The 16,142-nt window shown below is 48.2% G+C and overlaps 1 protein-coding gene across 2 annotated transcripts in view; it reads right to left on the bottom strand.

The window, feature by feature from the left end:
• MLPH (melanophilin) overlaps positions 1-16,142 on the bottom strand; it is a 28,202-nt gene that overhangs the window by 5,713 nt on the left and 6,347 nt on the right. For both annotated transcript variants that reach the window (XM_009285112.1, XM_009285111.1), the window contains exons 4-10: positions 14,551-14,589; positions 13,342-13,436; positions 12,169-12,297; positions 10,563-10,758; positions 9,060-9,220; positions 4,909-4,992; positions 3,015-3,206 (exon numbers count right to left, since the gene is read on the bottom strand). In XM_009285112.1, the coding sequence (XP_009283387.1) occupies positions 3,015-3,206; positions 4,909-4,992; positions 9,060-9,220; positions 10,563-10,758; positions 12,169-12,297; positions 13,342-13,436; positions 14,551-14,589 (896 nt within the window). The remainder of the gene's footprint in view (positions 1-3,014; positions 3,207-4,908; positions 4,993-9,059; positions 9,221-10,562; positions 10,759-12,168; positions 12,298-13,341; positions 13,437-14,550; positions 14,590-16,142) is intronic.

The raw sequence follows: 16,142 nt of genomic DNA, 5'->3' as shown, positions 1-16,142 counted from the left end.
GCTGAGCGGGCCACCTCAAAAAACACCCGGCACAGCCAAAGCAGAGGGTGGGAGGGGGAAAAAAACAAGGACATTATTTTAATGTGGTGTACAAAATAGCGCAAGTGGGGGCTGAAAGGGGCATCAGACCTTCAGGAGCTGGAGAAAGATGGAGAAGCGATAATTAAAGGGCTTACGCTGTTCCTGAAGGGCTCTCCACCAGAGACAGATGCATGGCTAAAGCAGAGCTTTGATCTCAGCCTGTGCTTTCTGGAGGATGGCTGTGACAAAAGATGTCATCTCAAAAGGCTTGGAAAAGAGGTTATCAAGGGATGTGTTGCTCGCTGGAAGCAGTGCCACTGGAGCTGTCCGACAGCAGCAGCACCTGGCCACCTAAAGGCCACTCAGTTACTCAACAGTTAAGGTCTAATTGCAGCATATTGCTTTACACTTCAACAGGCCTGAGCACGGATGCAAAGAACTCCTGAAGTTTGTAGCACAAAAGACCCCAACCCATGAAATTATTGTATTGCCACACTGCCAGAACTTGGTACTAATGTTCCCTCTTCCCATCCCAAGGAGCACTGATGGCAATAATACTCATAAGTACTGCCTTTTGCTTGATAAGGCACTAAGCACATGTAAAAATAGACTGAAGAAACTCGTCATCTCTCTCTCAACTGATAATTCCCTAGAAACCAAGGAGATGGGGGTGATATATGCTCTGGCAACAAAGACAAACAGTTGTGTTTACAACTGCACGTATTTCCAGGCGAGCCGTCCTGCAAAGAACCAGCTAACTCAGTCCAGCTGATATTTTTATCATTTTATGGTGCCTTCATGGTACAGCATAGTTTTTTCACATTTTCCATTAGGAGCATCTGCTTTCATCGCAGTGTTCCCCAGTTACTTCCTCCTGACTGGAGAGGAGACTCGCATAAAAACAAACTCAGAATCATGCATAATCCAACTCTGGATCTAGTATAAGTAAAGTTGCTGTTAAAAAAATCCATGCTGATACAGCCTTTGACCAAGGCTGGTCCATCTGCAACACTGCAGTCATTTCTAACTCAATACTGCATAAAGGTATTTGACACTTTGTGTGTTGCTGCAATGCAAAAAGCTGAATTTTGTTTCACTTCTCAGATTTGGTTTTGCTTGATCTGTTGCAACCCAGCTGGGTCTCTCTTTGCTTAGGAGCTGTCGTATAGCTCCTGTGTTACCTGCCTGCATGACCCCACTGAGAGACAACAACTATGCCTGTGTCCTCCCTGCTCATAGCTGGGCTTTGGTCAAAGAAAGTAGCAGATCTGGAAAATCTGGGCTTCATTTTACGAGAATGAAGAAGCTTTCATTGATACCCCACTAATATCTCCCTGTTCCTCAGTGCAGGTCAGGGTTTGAGCCTCTGTCTGCTGCAGATCAGCAGCTCACACAGGAATTAAGTTACCATGGCTTGGTGAGTTACCACTTATACCCTGTGCTGGAATTAACTGGAAATGGTTACTAAGAAGATGCACATCGTTCAACCGATGAGTGGTAGTTAAGTCTGGCTGCAGCAATCATCTAAAAGCAGCTTTCGGGAAAAAGGAGCAGTGAAGGAGGGTTTTGGCAAGGATGCAGCGCACCACTAATCCAGTGTCAGTACCCAAAACCGTGAAGGAAGCCATCCTGGGAACAGTCGCTTGCTCTAATCCTGAGATTTTATGTAGAGCCGTGCAGAGACACATACCTGAGACAGACTCACTAAATGCACCACGTGAGTACACGCAGTCACACTCTCCAAGCCCAGCAGCAGCCAGGTTTTGCCTTGCGAGGCTGAGGAACAAAAGCACATTAAAGAGCGGCCTTGTGGCACAACAAAAGTCTCTGTAACCTCGGATGAAGGGAGCTTTGCAGGAGAGGAGAGGGGCAGCGTGGACCCTGCTCACTTCCTTCACCACCCTCGCCAGCGACGGATGTGTCAGAGCAAATGCACACGTACCCCATCCACCGCCAAGGCAGAAGGGAGGGGATGAACAAATAAGCCATTAGAGACCCAACAAGGAACGCTGACCTCTCCATTTTGTGCTAATGGACCATCTCGGGAGGCTCCGCACAACTGAGGACACACAAGATCTTTCTTTCTTTCTGAGTCATCAGTTGCTCATCCCTGATGCTGTCACCCAGCCCTTCTGCCTACTGGGCAAGGCGAGGGGGAAGCAATCCAGCACCTCTGTCTGCTCTCACTCTCCAGCCACGGAAGCAATTCTCCTGTGCAAGGCTGCACACAAACAAACGTTTCTCCAGCCCTGCCACGGGGATACACAGGGGAAAAGCAGATCTCCAAAATGCACCCAGCAGGCAGGGGGATAAATCAGAGCTGCAGTGGGCCATGGGGATGAGGGACCCTCTGGGGTGATGGGAATGGGGCTGCATAGACGCTGTGATCCCTCCTTCTCTCCCTGACCCATGTCCCCACAGATCACCCACCACTGAGTAGGGGACAGGAGCCAGTACAGTGCTGTAAGTACAGGAGATGCTGACCTGACAGAGTGAAAGTGGGACCAGGGATTTTGGGAGTCCCTTGCCCAGGGCAGGAGCACTGACAGGTCTGAAAGAGACGTTTTAAGCTGTAGCAGGTGCCTGACAAATGCTGCCAGTACTAAATCATCACCGAGGTCTCCTCCCACCCCAGGACTCTCTCCTCCATAATGACATTCAGATCCTGAGACAACTCTTCTAAATAGATGTGGAAGTTTTGTACCTCTCCCTGACAGGCAGTAGCCTGCAAGACCTCTAAGAGACTTTACTTTTGACTCTTGGATGAGACTGGGAGAGCCTACAAGGACAAAGGTCCAGATCCAACACCGTGGGACTTCCCTATCCCTTGATACACTGTTTAAGCAGGCAGCTGAGCCAGACAGCTCTGGGAGGCATCGAGGTGGAGGTGTGGGACGGAAGAAGAGTCGCATTATCACAAGCCATAAACCGCTGAGAGCAGAAGGAACTGCAGATGGAGCCCAGAACGGTACGGGAAGCGGGACGTAGATTACCTTTTGAGCATCTCTGGCCATGTCATCACTGGAGGAACTCATCTCTGGCTTCTTCACTCTCTTCTTTTCTTCACACTCCTCTTCTTCAGAAGAGACTTCTTTGTCGCTGATGTTGCTAGCCAACTCCTCCAGCTTCCTCTTCAACTCCTCCTCCTCAGCATTGAGGTCAAGCTGGGACTCTGGGGCTGGAGGCTGAAGGAGCAGAAGAAGGGAGTTGTGTAAGGGTGTCCTGTGGTGGACAATGGGGAATGCCCAGGTCCAGACACACTCACCAAGACTGGCCAGCAGAGGAGCTCGAGGAGTGCTACCACAGATGGACTTTGCAAAGGGGACTTCAAGCCCCCTCTCCACATCCATTTTCACAAGTGGCAGCCAGACCGCTCAGGGGAGCAGCAGAGCCCAGCGAGCTGCACTCCAGCCCCATCCCGAGGACTACAAACTCTTGATCTAAAGAACCTCCCATCCATTTTCCCCATATGCAGAACTTGCTTGTTTTTCCCTGTGGAAAATTGCCTCCCCCCCCTTAAAAAGGTGTGCATGGGGGATTTGTGGCCAAAAATCACCTTATTTTCATTAGGAATCACAGCGACCCAAAGACATGGTCCACCAGGGTGAGGGAAGCAGCCATGGAGCCTCTAGGTAATCTTATTTGCGATGAGAAAAGATGCAGCAAATTTTCCTGCAGGATAGGTGGCATATTTCCACCCAGCCCTGTTATTAGGTACAATTCATGGTACCTGCAGAAGAATCCTATTAAACTCCCAGGCGCTGGAAGGGATCTCCAGAAGTTACTGAACTCTCTGTCCCTTGCGTTAAGATGGGAACACAATTATCTGTGTCATACCTGAGGCGTTTTTGTCTAAGCTGTTCTTAATGACCTTGAACAACGGCATCTGCAGCAGGCAATCTTTCTTCCAGGCAACCTATTCCCAGGCTCTGCTATCCTTTCTGCTAGAAAGCTTTTCTTAATAGTTAACCTCAACCTGTCCCACAGCAGTTTAGACCCATTGCCTCTACTCTGATCTGCCCTAGACATAGGAACAAAGCATGGGAACCTGCAAACATGCATGTCTCCTACTCCCTTGGTCAGATTTACTGACAGAAACACTCAATGGTTACAGACATGGCCATCTCCATTATGAATTTTAGAAAAAAGAAGAAATTGCGTTGTTTCATTTACGCCTGGGGAACTTCTCTGTAATTATCACTGTCCGTTCTACTGAGCCATTAGCCGCCAGAGCAGCTCATGGTGATGGGTTCACACGAAGGAAAAGAAGAGTACATGGCCTAAAATTAGAGACCCAAAATCAATGTTGAGTGACCTAAGTATTCACAGATTCTACATCGCTGCTCAGGTTTAACTTAATTTAGCTGCTTTCTTCCAAGCTTGATGGCGTGGTAAGACAAGGGCAGCTCACAAGAGATACGGCAATCCTTCTTGACTCAGATCTCATATTCACAATAACCAGGTGACTTCCTTATATGTACCAATTGATTCTCCCATGATTTCAAATGAGCTGTCACAGCTCTGTGGAGGTACCAACACCCACTTAACAATACTCCTGAAATTAGCATTTCATAGAGTATCAACCTGAAACCCAATTTTCCTTGTGCAGAAGGGGCAAAGAAAGCACTAGCTTGCACGGGAGCCTAAATGCCATGGGTTAAATTTGCTTCTGTTTCTGTCCTGTGCAGATGTTTTCTGAACCTAGAGAAGAGCCTCCAAGGCCAAAACAGAGGAGTAAAATCAAATAACCTGAGCCATTTTGTCTATCTGGCTTTCTCCCTGCAATGCCGGCTGTTTCAGAGCAGCCCCTCCAATGACAAGGGGCAGGGACCATCACAGCCCGTGCTATCTCCCTGCAGAGAGAGTGCCCCGGCTCTGCCTGGTTACCTCATCAGGGCGCACCAGGATTTTTTCCTCCAAGCGGTTCAGCATGCGTTCGATTGCGGACATGCGTTTGTTGAGTTCATGAATCTAGAAGAAAGGAGAGAGAGAGAAAAGGAGTAGAGAACAGACCAGCCATCGCTGCCAGGACAGTGAGAAAGCAGTGCAACCAGCAGAAGAAAGCAAGCAGCAAGTGGGCTGAGTTAAAAGACGTTAAAAAATAATGTCTTAAAAAAATGGCCCTGGATACCCTGAAGAGCTCCAGGAGGTGCACAGCCTCTCCTCGAATCTGGAAAACTCAAAGCAATGCTGAGTACCCAGCACACCGCAATTCCCACCAAAGCATCGGTCGCAGTGAGCATAAAACCACTTCACTGACACCTTGTCCAGACAAAAGCACCAGGCTGTAACAAAGCCATCTATCTTGCCATCATTCGCATGCTGCCCCAAATTCAAGTCAACATCAATTTTCACTTCCTACTAACATGTTTTTCAAGCAGCTACTACCTCATCATCCCCCTGCCAATACAGTGCTGGAAAGGAAGAGGGAAGAAGGTAAGAATTTCCCATGAAAAATTCCAGATAGAAAAACTAAAACTGAAAGTTTCCCCCACACACTTCGAAATTTTGACTTCTCCATGCATTGATTTACCAAGATGCTTGCCCCTCTTTTCTCCCTCACTCTTCCAACTAAAAAAAGGGGCATGGAGAGAAGAGAAGAGAAAGACAGACAAAATCCTGAAAATCAAAGAGAAGTTACTTTCTATGCTCAAAAGCCAAGACAAACTTTTGTGGTTAAATCACTGAAAACATTAAAGGAAGCTTCCCCCCCCCCCCCCCTCCACCCTTCCATCCCCCCCCCCCCCTTTTAGAAATTGAAGTTTTGCTTTCTTTAAAAAAGTCTTTCTCCTTTGATCCAAACAAATAAAACACAAATGATGAGAAATATTGCCCGTTTTATACCACTACCTCCCACATCACTGCTGTTCTGAGTGGCTGCCCCCCCTCAAGGGGGATGAGAAATATTGCCCGTTTTATACCACTACCTCCCACATCACTGCTGTTCTGAGTGGCTGCCTCCCATTCAAAGGGGAATGAGCAGCAAATGCAATAAGTAAATGCAGTAACAAAAAGAGATGCGAGGGCTTGGCTTTGTTTTATAACATTTCCATCCTCTCACTTAGTTTTTGTGCTTGCTAGTGTTCAATTAATTAGATCCTCACAACAGCTTGGAGAGATTGCATCTGCTTAAGGGAAGATGTCAGGGAAACCTGATACTACAGAGAGCAGAGTGCTGTAATTACCGTCCTGAACTAAATGCATCTTTAAACAGCATTAAACCCACAGGCAGGAAGCAATCCAATCCATCTTTAAGTGGTTTCTCGGTATTGTTTAAGGCCTGACTCTTGCATCGCTCTTGGTGACAATGAGAAGTCTGTGATGGGCCACCAGCTTCAGAGGAAGAGATGGTGATGAACTGAGCACCCGGCACCACCGTGCCACCATAACACAGATGTTCAGAGAGGTCAGAGCATAATGCACGGTCTGCTGTTGATGGGCCACAAAGATAGGAGCTGAAGAGCTTGCTTTTGTTCTCCTTCCCAAGCAAGGCTAGTTTTAATGCATGGTGGTCACCCCATTAGGGTGCCTCCCCATCAGGGGCTGGACCACCCTGCACTGCTCTCTGCAAAACAAAGGCTGGCAAATGCGGCTCTGTAGTAAAACATTTAAAGCAAAGAAACTTAAAACACAGGCCATAAGGAGGACATCAGTTTTAGGAAAGAGGGTTTTCATCTTTGGGGTCAAAGTGATGCAGGGCGAAGAACTGAGCTCTCCACCTCTTGAAACCTTCAGATGCCAATAAGGGATCTACCATGAAAATGTTGCTTTTGAAGCCAGGCTATGGGATTCAATACAGGGTTAACGGGGGTTAACAAACATGCTTCTGGACCCTACACCCCACAGGCCAACATCTTGAATCGCCAAAGGGCACAGCCTCTGAGAAGTGCAGCGACAGGGTGACCAGTTGTACTCAGTCATCCTTGCTGTCCCCTGGGATGTCCCATGAGGGGCTGGGGTATCCCAGAAGCCCTGATGATGGCTACATGACATACCCAGCAAGTGCCTGTAAGCAGCTCAAGAGCCACTGCTTTGCTGCTCAGGACAACGCAGTCTGCTGCTCGCTGTCCCACATCCCTCGTGGCCTGTCTCTGCCCTCCTGCCAGCCTCAGCCCCTCTGTCTCCTCCAACCTCAGGACAAGAGGATAGACACCAGCCTTTTCTGAACCTCTTCCAGCTCTGCCAATACAACAGAGCTGGCTAGCACTGAAACCTGGATGTTCTTGCCTTCTCTCTTCTTTGGGCTTGTACCTGGCCTCTCCTTGGCCAACGGCGACAGTGATGCATGCGTGCATTATTGTGAAGTTAATGGTCCAGCACAGAGCCGGGTCTTTTCCTGCTGGTCGCGGAGAAGGCTCTGCGGGAGGGTGGTTGCTAGCCGTAAACCCATCAGCAGCACAAAGGGCAGGAAGGATGAAGAGCTATTTAAGCTAATGAGCGATGTTGGCATAAGAGCAAATGGGGTTAAATTGGGAGTGAGAAGATGTCTCGGAACCATTAGAGTGACAAGGTTCCACAGCAGCCTTCGTACTGGTGTGACAGAGCAAACCACAAAGCACGCCGGACTGCCCTGAAGTGAGAGCTTGCCCAGCTGATGAAGGAAGTCATCTGAAGCGTTGGTAGGAATTTGGCCCCATTTCCCCACTGCAAAGCACGGTGCACATTTCATGCTTAACATACCGTGGCCTCATTAAGGACACCCAGGCCAGGGTTCTTCCATTGACCGCTGACTGAAAAAGGAATTGCATTTACTAATTAAAACATGTGCTGAGAGAAGTAAAAGGCAAAGGAAAGGTTTCCCTACCCAGGCACATGAAGTGTGGTGCTGAGGGATGGTTGTTGTTACAGATCCCCCCACTGATTACCCAAAGGGGGTCCAGGACGTGCAAAATTACCAGCTGTGAGCAGAAACGAGCAGCAGGCTCTCCCCATGTATCTGTGTAGTCAAACATCACTGTGCATTTTGCAGCTTAAGAGGCCTGAGGGATGCTTTTTACGATTCCCACCACCCACCATTTGCAAAGGTGGCACCAGGAACTGCAGGTCCTTGCTTGACAATTAGAACACAAGCTATCAGCCTTTTTGACACCCTTCTCTAGACTGTTCCCCCTATTATCATCATTCAGGAGAGATACGTGACAGGTCGTCTTGACCCAGTCTTACTGGGGCAGGAACACTACACACTGCAAAGGAAGAAAAGGATCTTGATGCTCATTAAATATCCCTCTCCAAACCTTGGTCTGATCATAAAGCACTGGCACATTCAATTGAAGAGGCCTTCTTTTGGGACACAGAAAACCATAGGTAACTCGTAGATTAATAAGGACAGGCTGGAAAATTAACAGCAATGAAGGCAGGCTTGATACTGCAACAGCAGCATGGGCAGAGTGAAACACCAGTGCCTGATTTTCTCTTTGCCACGGGTATAAAAGTGGAAAGGCTGGAAGGAGGACCTGGGAGAAGAAGCACAGAGCTCCAGAGTACTTCTGCATCATCCTAACGGTGCAGAGAAAAGTCTATTCTTCCTCACCTTAATGAATGAAGGAGCCTTAAACACACCTTCACAGGTCTCAGCCCTGCTCCCCTTTCACAACCACCTTGGCAGGTCCCTCACAACACGGAGGGCAGGACATAGCCTGGGCATTCATCCTGCTAGTGCCACGCAACCATGACATCACACCTAGATGAGCCAGCTCGTAGGTCATCCCACAGGCTCGCTGTATTGCTCTGGCAATGCAAAGTGGCTACACTCCCAGCTTCTTCAGTTCCTGAGCTGAAGAGGAGGAGAGAGGGATCTCAAGTCTACAGAGATCTGGGATACACTCTGCTCCCTCTTGGACCCACTTGGGGAAGCATGGGCACCAAACTGCCCCTGTGCATCCTGGCTGGGAGACTACATTGGTTTGCCACCACTGCTTCTCTTCTCCTCTGAACCACCCTGCACCGTCCTGCACCTTGTGGATAACAAGCGCCATTTATGGCAAGAGAGACTTGGCCACAGACTTGGTCTCACAAGAGGTTCAACAGCTGTTTGGTACCTGATTCCCAGAGTGGCTGAGGTTCTCCTGGGAGGAGGCTCTGTTCCGGCGTTTCATGTGGTGGGGCGGGTAAGCAGGGAACTGGACTCCCTTCATGTCCTCGTCAGAGGTGTCCATATCTGCAGAGTACCAGGACCGGGGCTGCTCGTTCCAGGGGCTGCCTTTGGAGACAGAAGGCTTCAGCACAAAGGTACAAGAGATTCACACCCCTGAGTTACTTCCTGGACATCGGCCCCATCCTTAAGACAAGAAAATAATGAAGCACTTCTCCAAATCACGCTTTCTATCCTTTGGCAGGAGATGCTTCTGCAAGAGAGACCAAGGTTAAGGATGGCAATGCTGGGCAAGGCTGCAGCTCCATTCACTGTGGCCACACAGCACTTAGCTCAGCAGGGTCCCACACGGCGCTGCTTGAGATAGCAGTGGGCACAAGGAGTATCATCCTTGCTCTCTCATGCCCCAAACAGCCAGGCCCTTCACCAAAAACTGCTATTGCCTTCCCAGTTTTTTTGGAGCACAGGTTTGAACACTGCCCTTCATGCATCGTTCAGGTGCTAGAAGATGTTTATCCCAGGCTAGAGAGGTACCAGTCTAGGACAGAGCATTTAAAAGAGTGGAATTTCTCCTTTTTAAAGGAGAATTTCAAATGAGACAAAAACAATGAGAGAAAATGGAATTAACAAGCCAGGGGGCCCTGCTGCTATGTTGCTCCAGAGGGGCTCAGAGTAGGAATTTAAACAGTGCACAGTAAGGTTTACCCAGTGTTTCCTAGTGCCCTGAAAATCAAGCACTTGAAAATACAACCAAGCAGTTGGCGACCCAGAAGGACACATATATTCTACAGCTGCATGTGCACAAGCCAGTACCCAACCCTTCTGGCTCTGCACTCACAGCAGGAAAAACAACAGTAGTAAAAGGCAAATTCTGCACCGTCATTTGCTAGGGTATTTATAGACTCACAAAACCACAGGTCATGCAGCCTGCCGGTGCACCCTGCCCAGCTACAAGGATGCTACTTAGCAACCCCCAGTGCTTGCCTCCAGTTCTTGTCCAGTCCTACTCCAGTTCAAGTCCCCTTAAAACTCTAAAACTTCTGCACCTCCAACATCCTTTGGCAAGGAGTTCAATTCATCTGTCACTGCCTGCAGGAAACACATCCCATTGTTTCTAGACTGGCTTCTAGTAGTGTCATTTGATTGTACCTAGTTCTTACTCTGGACAAGACCTCCAGATATGAAAGGGCTGGACACCTTAAGAACAATCCTTCTGGCTTTGAGAAATGAGTTTGCTGGGGACAAAACCAGCCCATTACAACCAACTAACTTCAGCCAATTCTCTCATGAAAAAAAAAATCACTTTTGCAGATGGATATTTTGTCTTGACACTCCAGCCTTTTAGTGGCTTTGAGGTTGTTCAAAACAATCAAAGACATTTTCATTTTGGTCCAACTCTTGCAGCCACTTTTCCCCAAGATGCAAGAGGAGCCTGGCTAGAGACACCTACCAGGTTTTACATTTCTTTCCAGGCTCCTTCTCTGTGAATTGACGGTGAGATGAACCTCTGTGCTGAAGTGCTGCTCCGGAGGGCTCACACCTGATCCCTGTTCCTGCAAGACGTGGTGGAAGACCAGATCCGCCTCCGTGATCCTGGACTCCTTCTGGGAGGCATCTTTAGCTGAGTTGGGGAAATCTGGGTAGGACTGAGAGATGAGGATTGCTGCTGAGCAGCTGCCCATGAGGACTCCCTGCCTCTCATGACCTTCGCTAACAGCTCCTAGCTTTATCCTCCAATACATGCATGGACTGACCTTTTATAATGCCAATTCCTAATAATCCATTTTAAAGCCTTATTTATCTTGCTGATGAACCCTGAGCAATACTTCTCATCACTGCCAGGGGGCACTGTTAATTTTTACGAGAAGTAGGCAGAGTCCCTTCAGCTAGGCTGCAAAAAGCTCTAGTCATTTAAAACACCATGCCCTTTCTCTTATTCAAACAACAGCCACCTTCTGCCCCTCAAATAATCTGCAATCAGTAAGTCCAATTAGGATGATCTCGACAGAGGCCAGTCCTCCCTAGACTCAAGTTGAATTCTGCTGCATAACGATGGGCTTAGATAAAGAAAGAATGAATCTACTTGTTTACCTCAAATTCTTATCAATTTATGTGGAATGGTGTGAATTTTTTTTTAAAGCCTTTGTTACACATCTCAGCACATCCTAATTCTACCCAGGAATAGAGTTTAAAGTATCACAGTATCATTAGAAGGAAGAAGGAGCTGTTTAATGTTTTAAAAGTGAAATTTCAACAGGAAAGGCAAACAGGAGCAGCCCAAAAAGCTTGATCTGAAGCACCTCAGGCTGGAAAACCTTTTGCCACATCCAGGGCAGCCCCGTCTACGTTGCTCCCCAGAGCTGGAAGTTGGGGATGGCTGACCCCAAGCCCTTGCTGGGATCACAGGGCGCAGCTCACTGCAGTTGCTGGGGCTAAAGCTGCCTGTGGGTCCTGTTACTCCTGGTCAGGAGCTCCTGACACTAAGACACATATAGTCTCCTATATAGAAATAACCAGTGTTCATGCAGTTTTTGTTCTCCCAAGTTCTCCCCTCTGACTGATGGGGATCCCCACCCTGCAGGTGCCGTCCCTGCAGTCATGCTGGCTCTGCAGGATTCATCTCAATCTCAGAAGGGTAGTGTGTCCCATGAAGCTACCAGCCAACTACATCCCCAATGCCACCACACGGCAAAACCAGCCCCAAACCAGACGGGATGATGGGAGAGGAGTGTGGTTTCATTTCGTCCCTTGAGCACTGAACTTCCAAAAGCTCGCTGGAAACTAGGGTGTCCCATAGCCTTGGGACAACACAAGAAAGCTGTTGTCTGCAGAGCCTCTTGCTAGCTCATCTTACCATTCATCCTTGCTTCAGTCATATGTCCTACTCCTGACTCAGCCTGAGGCAAAGGACTTGAAATGGGAGAAGAGATAGCAGGCAGGGCTATGGGAAGTGAAGATCGGCACCATTGCCTCTCAAAACCAGCTGAAGGAGGAGGTAGCAGAGGTAGCAAGGAGGAAGAAGAGAGGAAAGGAACCCCCCAGCACTCTCCCAGTACCTGGAAAGCATCCGGGCTGCTGGCTGCTGGAGAGAGCTGCACAGACTGGCGGCGAGACTGAGCAGAGTACTCCGAGTCCAGTTCAAAATCAAAGGGATGGACAGACAGCAGGCGCTTTGTCTTGCGCATCTTAGTCAGCATAGGAAGTGCAAGAAAGGAAAATTCACCATAAAACACAGTTGACCTTGAAGAAAGGGGGAGGGAGGGCCCTTGTCTCCTTTGTTTGCCTGAGTCTGCACAGCTCAAAGCAAGGCTCCTGCTTTTTGCATAGAAAATTTGGATCCAACGTTGTCCTGCTTGCAGGGAGCCAGGTGTATAGGGCAGTGTGTGCTTATGCTGGCATCAAGGAAAAGTGGGTTCCTGATTTCCACAGTCTCTGGATCAGGACTGTGGCCACAAGCAGAGAGTGAGAAGCTCTGTCCTGGTTTATAAAGGCACTACGGGAAAGCTGAGCCAGGTTACAGCTCAGAGAGAGATCCAGGAGATGCTTTTGAGTCCTGAAGCATCTCCGTGTTTTCAGAGAAAGGATGCTGTGGGCAGATGTGTCCAGACCTGCCTTGGGTCAGGAGCAGGTTGGACAAACCTCTAAGACTTCAGAAGCAGATCAAAATGAAGTATCAAGTGTGTGAAATGCAGCACGTACCCATAGCCGCAGGCTGAGATGGTGTGTATATAACAGTGTGTAAGTAACCGTGCCAGCATTTCAAACACACCAGAAGATTTCACACATGCTGCAGGGATAAATACACTTTCCATCAGGGTTCTTAATCTGCATTTCAATCCAAACACATAGTCCCAGAAAAACCCAGGAGACAACTCAATCATGAACCCAGCTGTGCTTTGCTACTCTACCAGGTATCTCTTCTTCTAGTAAAAAACCAGGTGGGTTCTCATTATATGGGTAGGAGCTGGGACTTTTATGTTAATTAGGGACTTCCTGAGTGTCAAGAGTGGGTCTCTTTTTCAGAGGACAAGTATTTGTGATTTTACCTACTTGGTTGTTTCTACGCAAACTGGGAGAGGGGCTCATCTTAGAGAAGGAAAACAGAGAGAAAGGCCCCATTTTGAATGTGGCACAGAAAGCCACCACCATCACCACCACCACCCAAGGCAGGCCAGCAGCAGCTGAAGGCACAGAGCGAGGCAGAAGGGGCCACAGAATGAAACGCTTACTCTGCTGTAGCACTCTGCTTCAGCTCCACAAAGGACATCATCTTCGTCATCACTGTCATCCCCAGTGCCACTGCTGGTGAGGAGCTGGCGTTCACCTGGAGGGGAGACAACACACGCTGTGTATGGGCAGCTCCTGCACCCCGTTCCTGCGGGAGGTAAGTCCCCACCATGGTGGTCACACCAATACATCTGTAGGTGAGGCCATGTTTCTTGTATGGGGTGAAAAGGTCCAGATTAGAAATACCTCCCAAAATTTTTTTTTCTTTTTTAATTTTTTGCATACTATACCATGGCCGGTAGGTTGCACAAGTAAAGGGAAGGGGACAAAGGATGGGAAAAGGACAGGGACATCTTAAGGTAGCCCCAGTGCTGCAGCTGGCACGCAGTGACCACAGTCTAAGTCTGTAGGGTAGAAGCTTTTTGGGGTGCAGTTCCCAGGCAACACTGCAGATACCCACTCTTAGCACTTGATCTTGCAAAAGCTGGGCTGGCCTCTCATTGCTTTCCCTTTCAGCTGTGTACCATCACAGATGTGGAAGTGACCACCGCAGCAAGATGAAGGGCACCTGCACCACAGAAAGCACCCCAAGGCCCACCCGGGTGACCCCAGTGTTTGAAAGCACTACAGCTCAGCCCAACATGGCTCTGCTTCTGCTATTCTTGGTTCCCATCAGCTACTCTGCTATCTATCAGTGACCCGTTCCTTTCTGGGTCCCCATCTGTACCCAGATCGCTGCCAAGCCCAGCAGTACATTTGGAACAGCACAAATGCCAGACCAAGTCCAAAGTCAAGGTAGGCAAAATGCTCTTTCCTATATCAAATGGCAAGGTGCAGTGAATCTTTCCTGCAAGGGCTCCTAAGGAACGCAACCTGAAGTCCCGAATTCAGTGGGTTCCTTAAGAATATGGCCAGCTTTAAGCGTATGACATAGGTGCATTGAGATGATGAGATTACTTGCAAGCTTCAAGTCTGGCATGTAACTAAAAGCCCTGTTGTATCCGAGTCTACCCTTGGAGACCCCAAGGTGTACCGCAGTGCAAGAGATGAGCATTACAGTCCACCTCCACCGCAGTGGAGAGATGTCCTCCCTGGTCCAGTCACACCAAACCGCACTGGAGTGCCCATAGCCAGAGGGTGTGAAGAGAAAAAGACATCAGAAACCTCTCTTGAACTGCAAGCCACATGCTGCAATTCTCTTTTTTACTTACTGTTAATGTCTGGCAGGCTGTAAACTCTGTCATGAAGACCTAAATGAAAGGAAAAATGGTGGGAAAAATAAATAAGCATTTTTTTTCCAGGTACCTTGCAGAAAACAAGCCTCAGAGCCATGGTTAACTGGAGTTCTCATTCTCTAGCCATCACAAGGCACAATCATCAAAAAGGCTCTTTAGAGAGAAAAAAACCAGGCACTTGGAGACAGGACTTGACTTTTAAAAGTCAAAGAGCTTATTGCTACCACTTCCACAGTCCTGATGCAACACACCTGGGAGTGCAGCATCAGGGGAAGGCACAGCCAAGAGCAGATGGCCACACAAAATGCAATGGTCTCATGTCATTCTGCTGTACCTCCTGCAACCAGAGATACGTCCCACAAGGAGATTCGTGCTTGTTCAATGGTCAAGCCAATTCACTGGTGTTAATGAAGTAATAACAACAAAATCATCTCTTTTTGAAAAAGACACCAGAATCTCAATTTAAAGAAGCCTAAAGCACTGTTATCCTCATGCTTGGTTTGGTTTTCTCTCGGATTGTCCTTTCTGTGTGGTCTGATGCATTTTTCAGACTGAACGCGGCATAAATTGTCTCTCAGTCCATTAATTTTATCTTCAATGCCACTACCCTCCACGCTTTTTCTGATATTTCTGCCATGAGTTGTCTGGATAAAAGAACTATTGGACCAGTTGAATCAGCTCATGTCTATGGTATTTGTGCAAACTTCTCTGTGGCTCCTCAAGATGGAAATAAAATCCACATTGATTTTCAAAGGCAATAGACAAAGCAGTGCAGCAGTTGTATGGATGGCAACTAACAGCTACCCAGTAAATAATACCATATTAACAACAGATTTCAGCATGTATTTATGCAGTATCAGACCAATCTCAGAAATACTAAAGATCTATAAAGCTCTGAAGATCATAGCTATGGTGACAGGTAACTCACAGCAGTTGTATGGATGGCAACTAACAGCTACCCAGTAAATAATACCATATTAACAACAGATTTCAGCATGTATTTATGCAGTATCAGACCAATCTCAGAAATACTAAAGATCTATAAAGCTCTGAAGATCATAGCTATGGTGACAGGTAACTCACTAATTTGGGTGAGGAATTGGTTAGATGGTCGCATCCAGAGGGTAGTGGTCAATGGCTCAATGTCCAGATGGAGATTGGTGACAAGCGGTGTCCCGCAGGGGTCCGTACTGGGACCAGTACTGTTTAATATGTTCATCAACGACATAGGCAGTGGGATTGAGTGCACCCTCAGCAAGTTTGCAGATGACACCAAGCTGAGTGGTGCAGTCGACACGCCAGAGGGACGGGATGCCATCCAGAGGGACCTGGAGAAGCTCCAGAAGTGGGCCCATCTGAACCTCATGAGGTTTAACAAGGCCAAGTGCAGGGTCCTGCACCTGGGTCGGGGCAACCCCTGGTATCAATACAGGCTGGGGGATGAAGGGGTTGAGAGCAGCCCTGCTGAGAAGGACTTGGGGGTACTGGGGGATGAAAAGCTGGACATGAGCCAGCAATGTGCACTCGCAGCCCAGAAGGCCAATCGTATCCTGGGCTGCATCAAAAGA

Source organism: Aptenodytes forsteri, unplaced genomic scaffold (assembly GCF_000699145.1).
Source record: "Aptenodytes forsteri isolate BGI_AS27 unplaced genomic scaffold, ASM69914v1 Scaffold264, whole genome shotgun sequence".
Taxonomy (NCBI): Eukaryota; Metazoa; Chordata; class Aves; order Sphenisciformes; family Spheniscidae; genus Aptenodytes; species Aptenodytes forsteri.
Note: the sequence above shows the minus strand (reverse complement) of the source record. Positions and strands in the feature narration are given on the sequence as shown.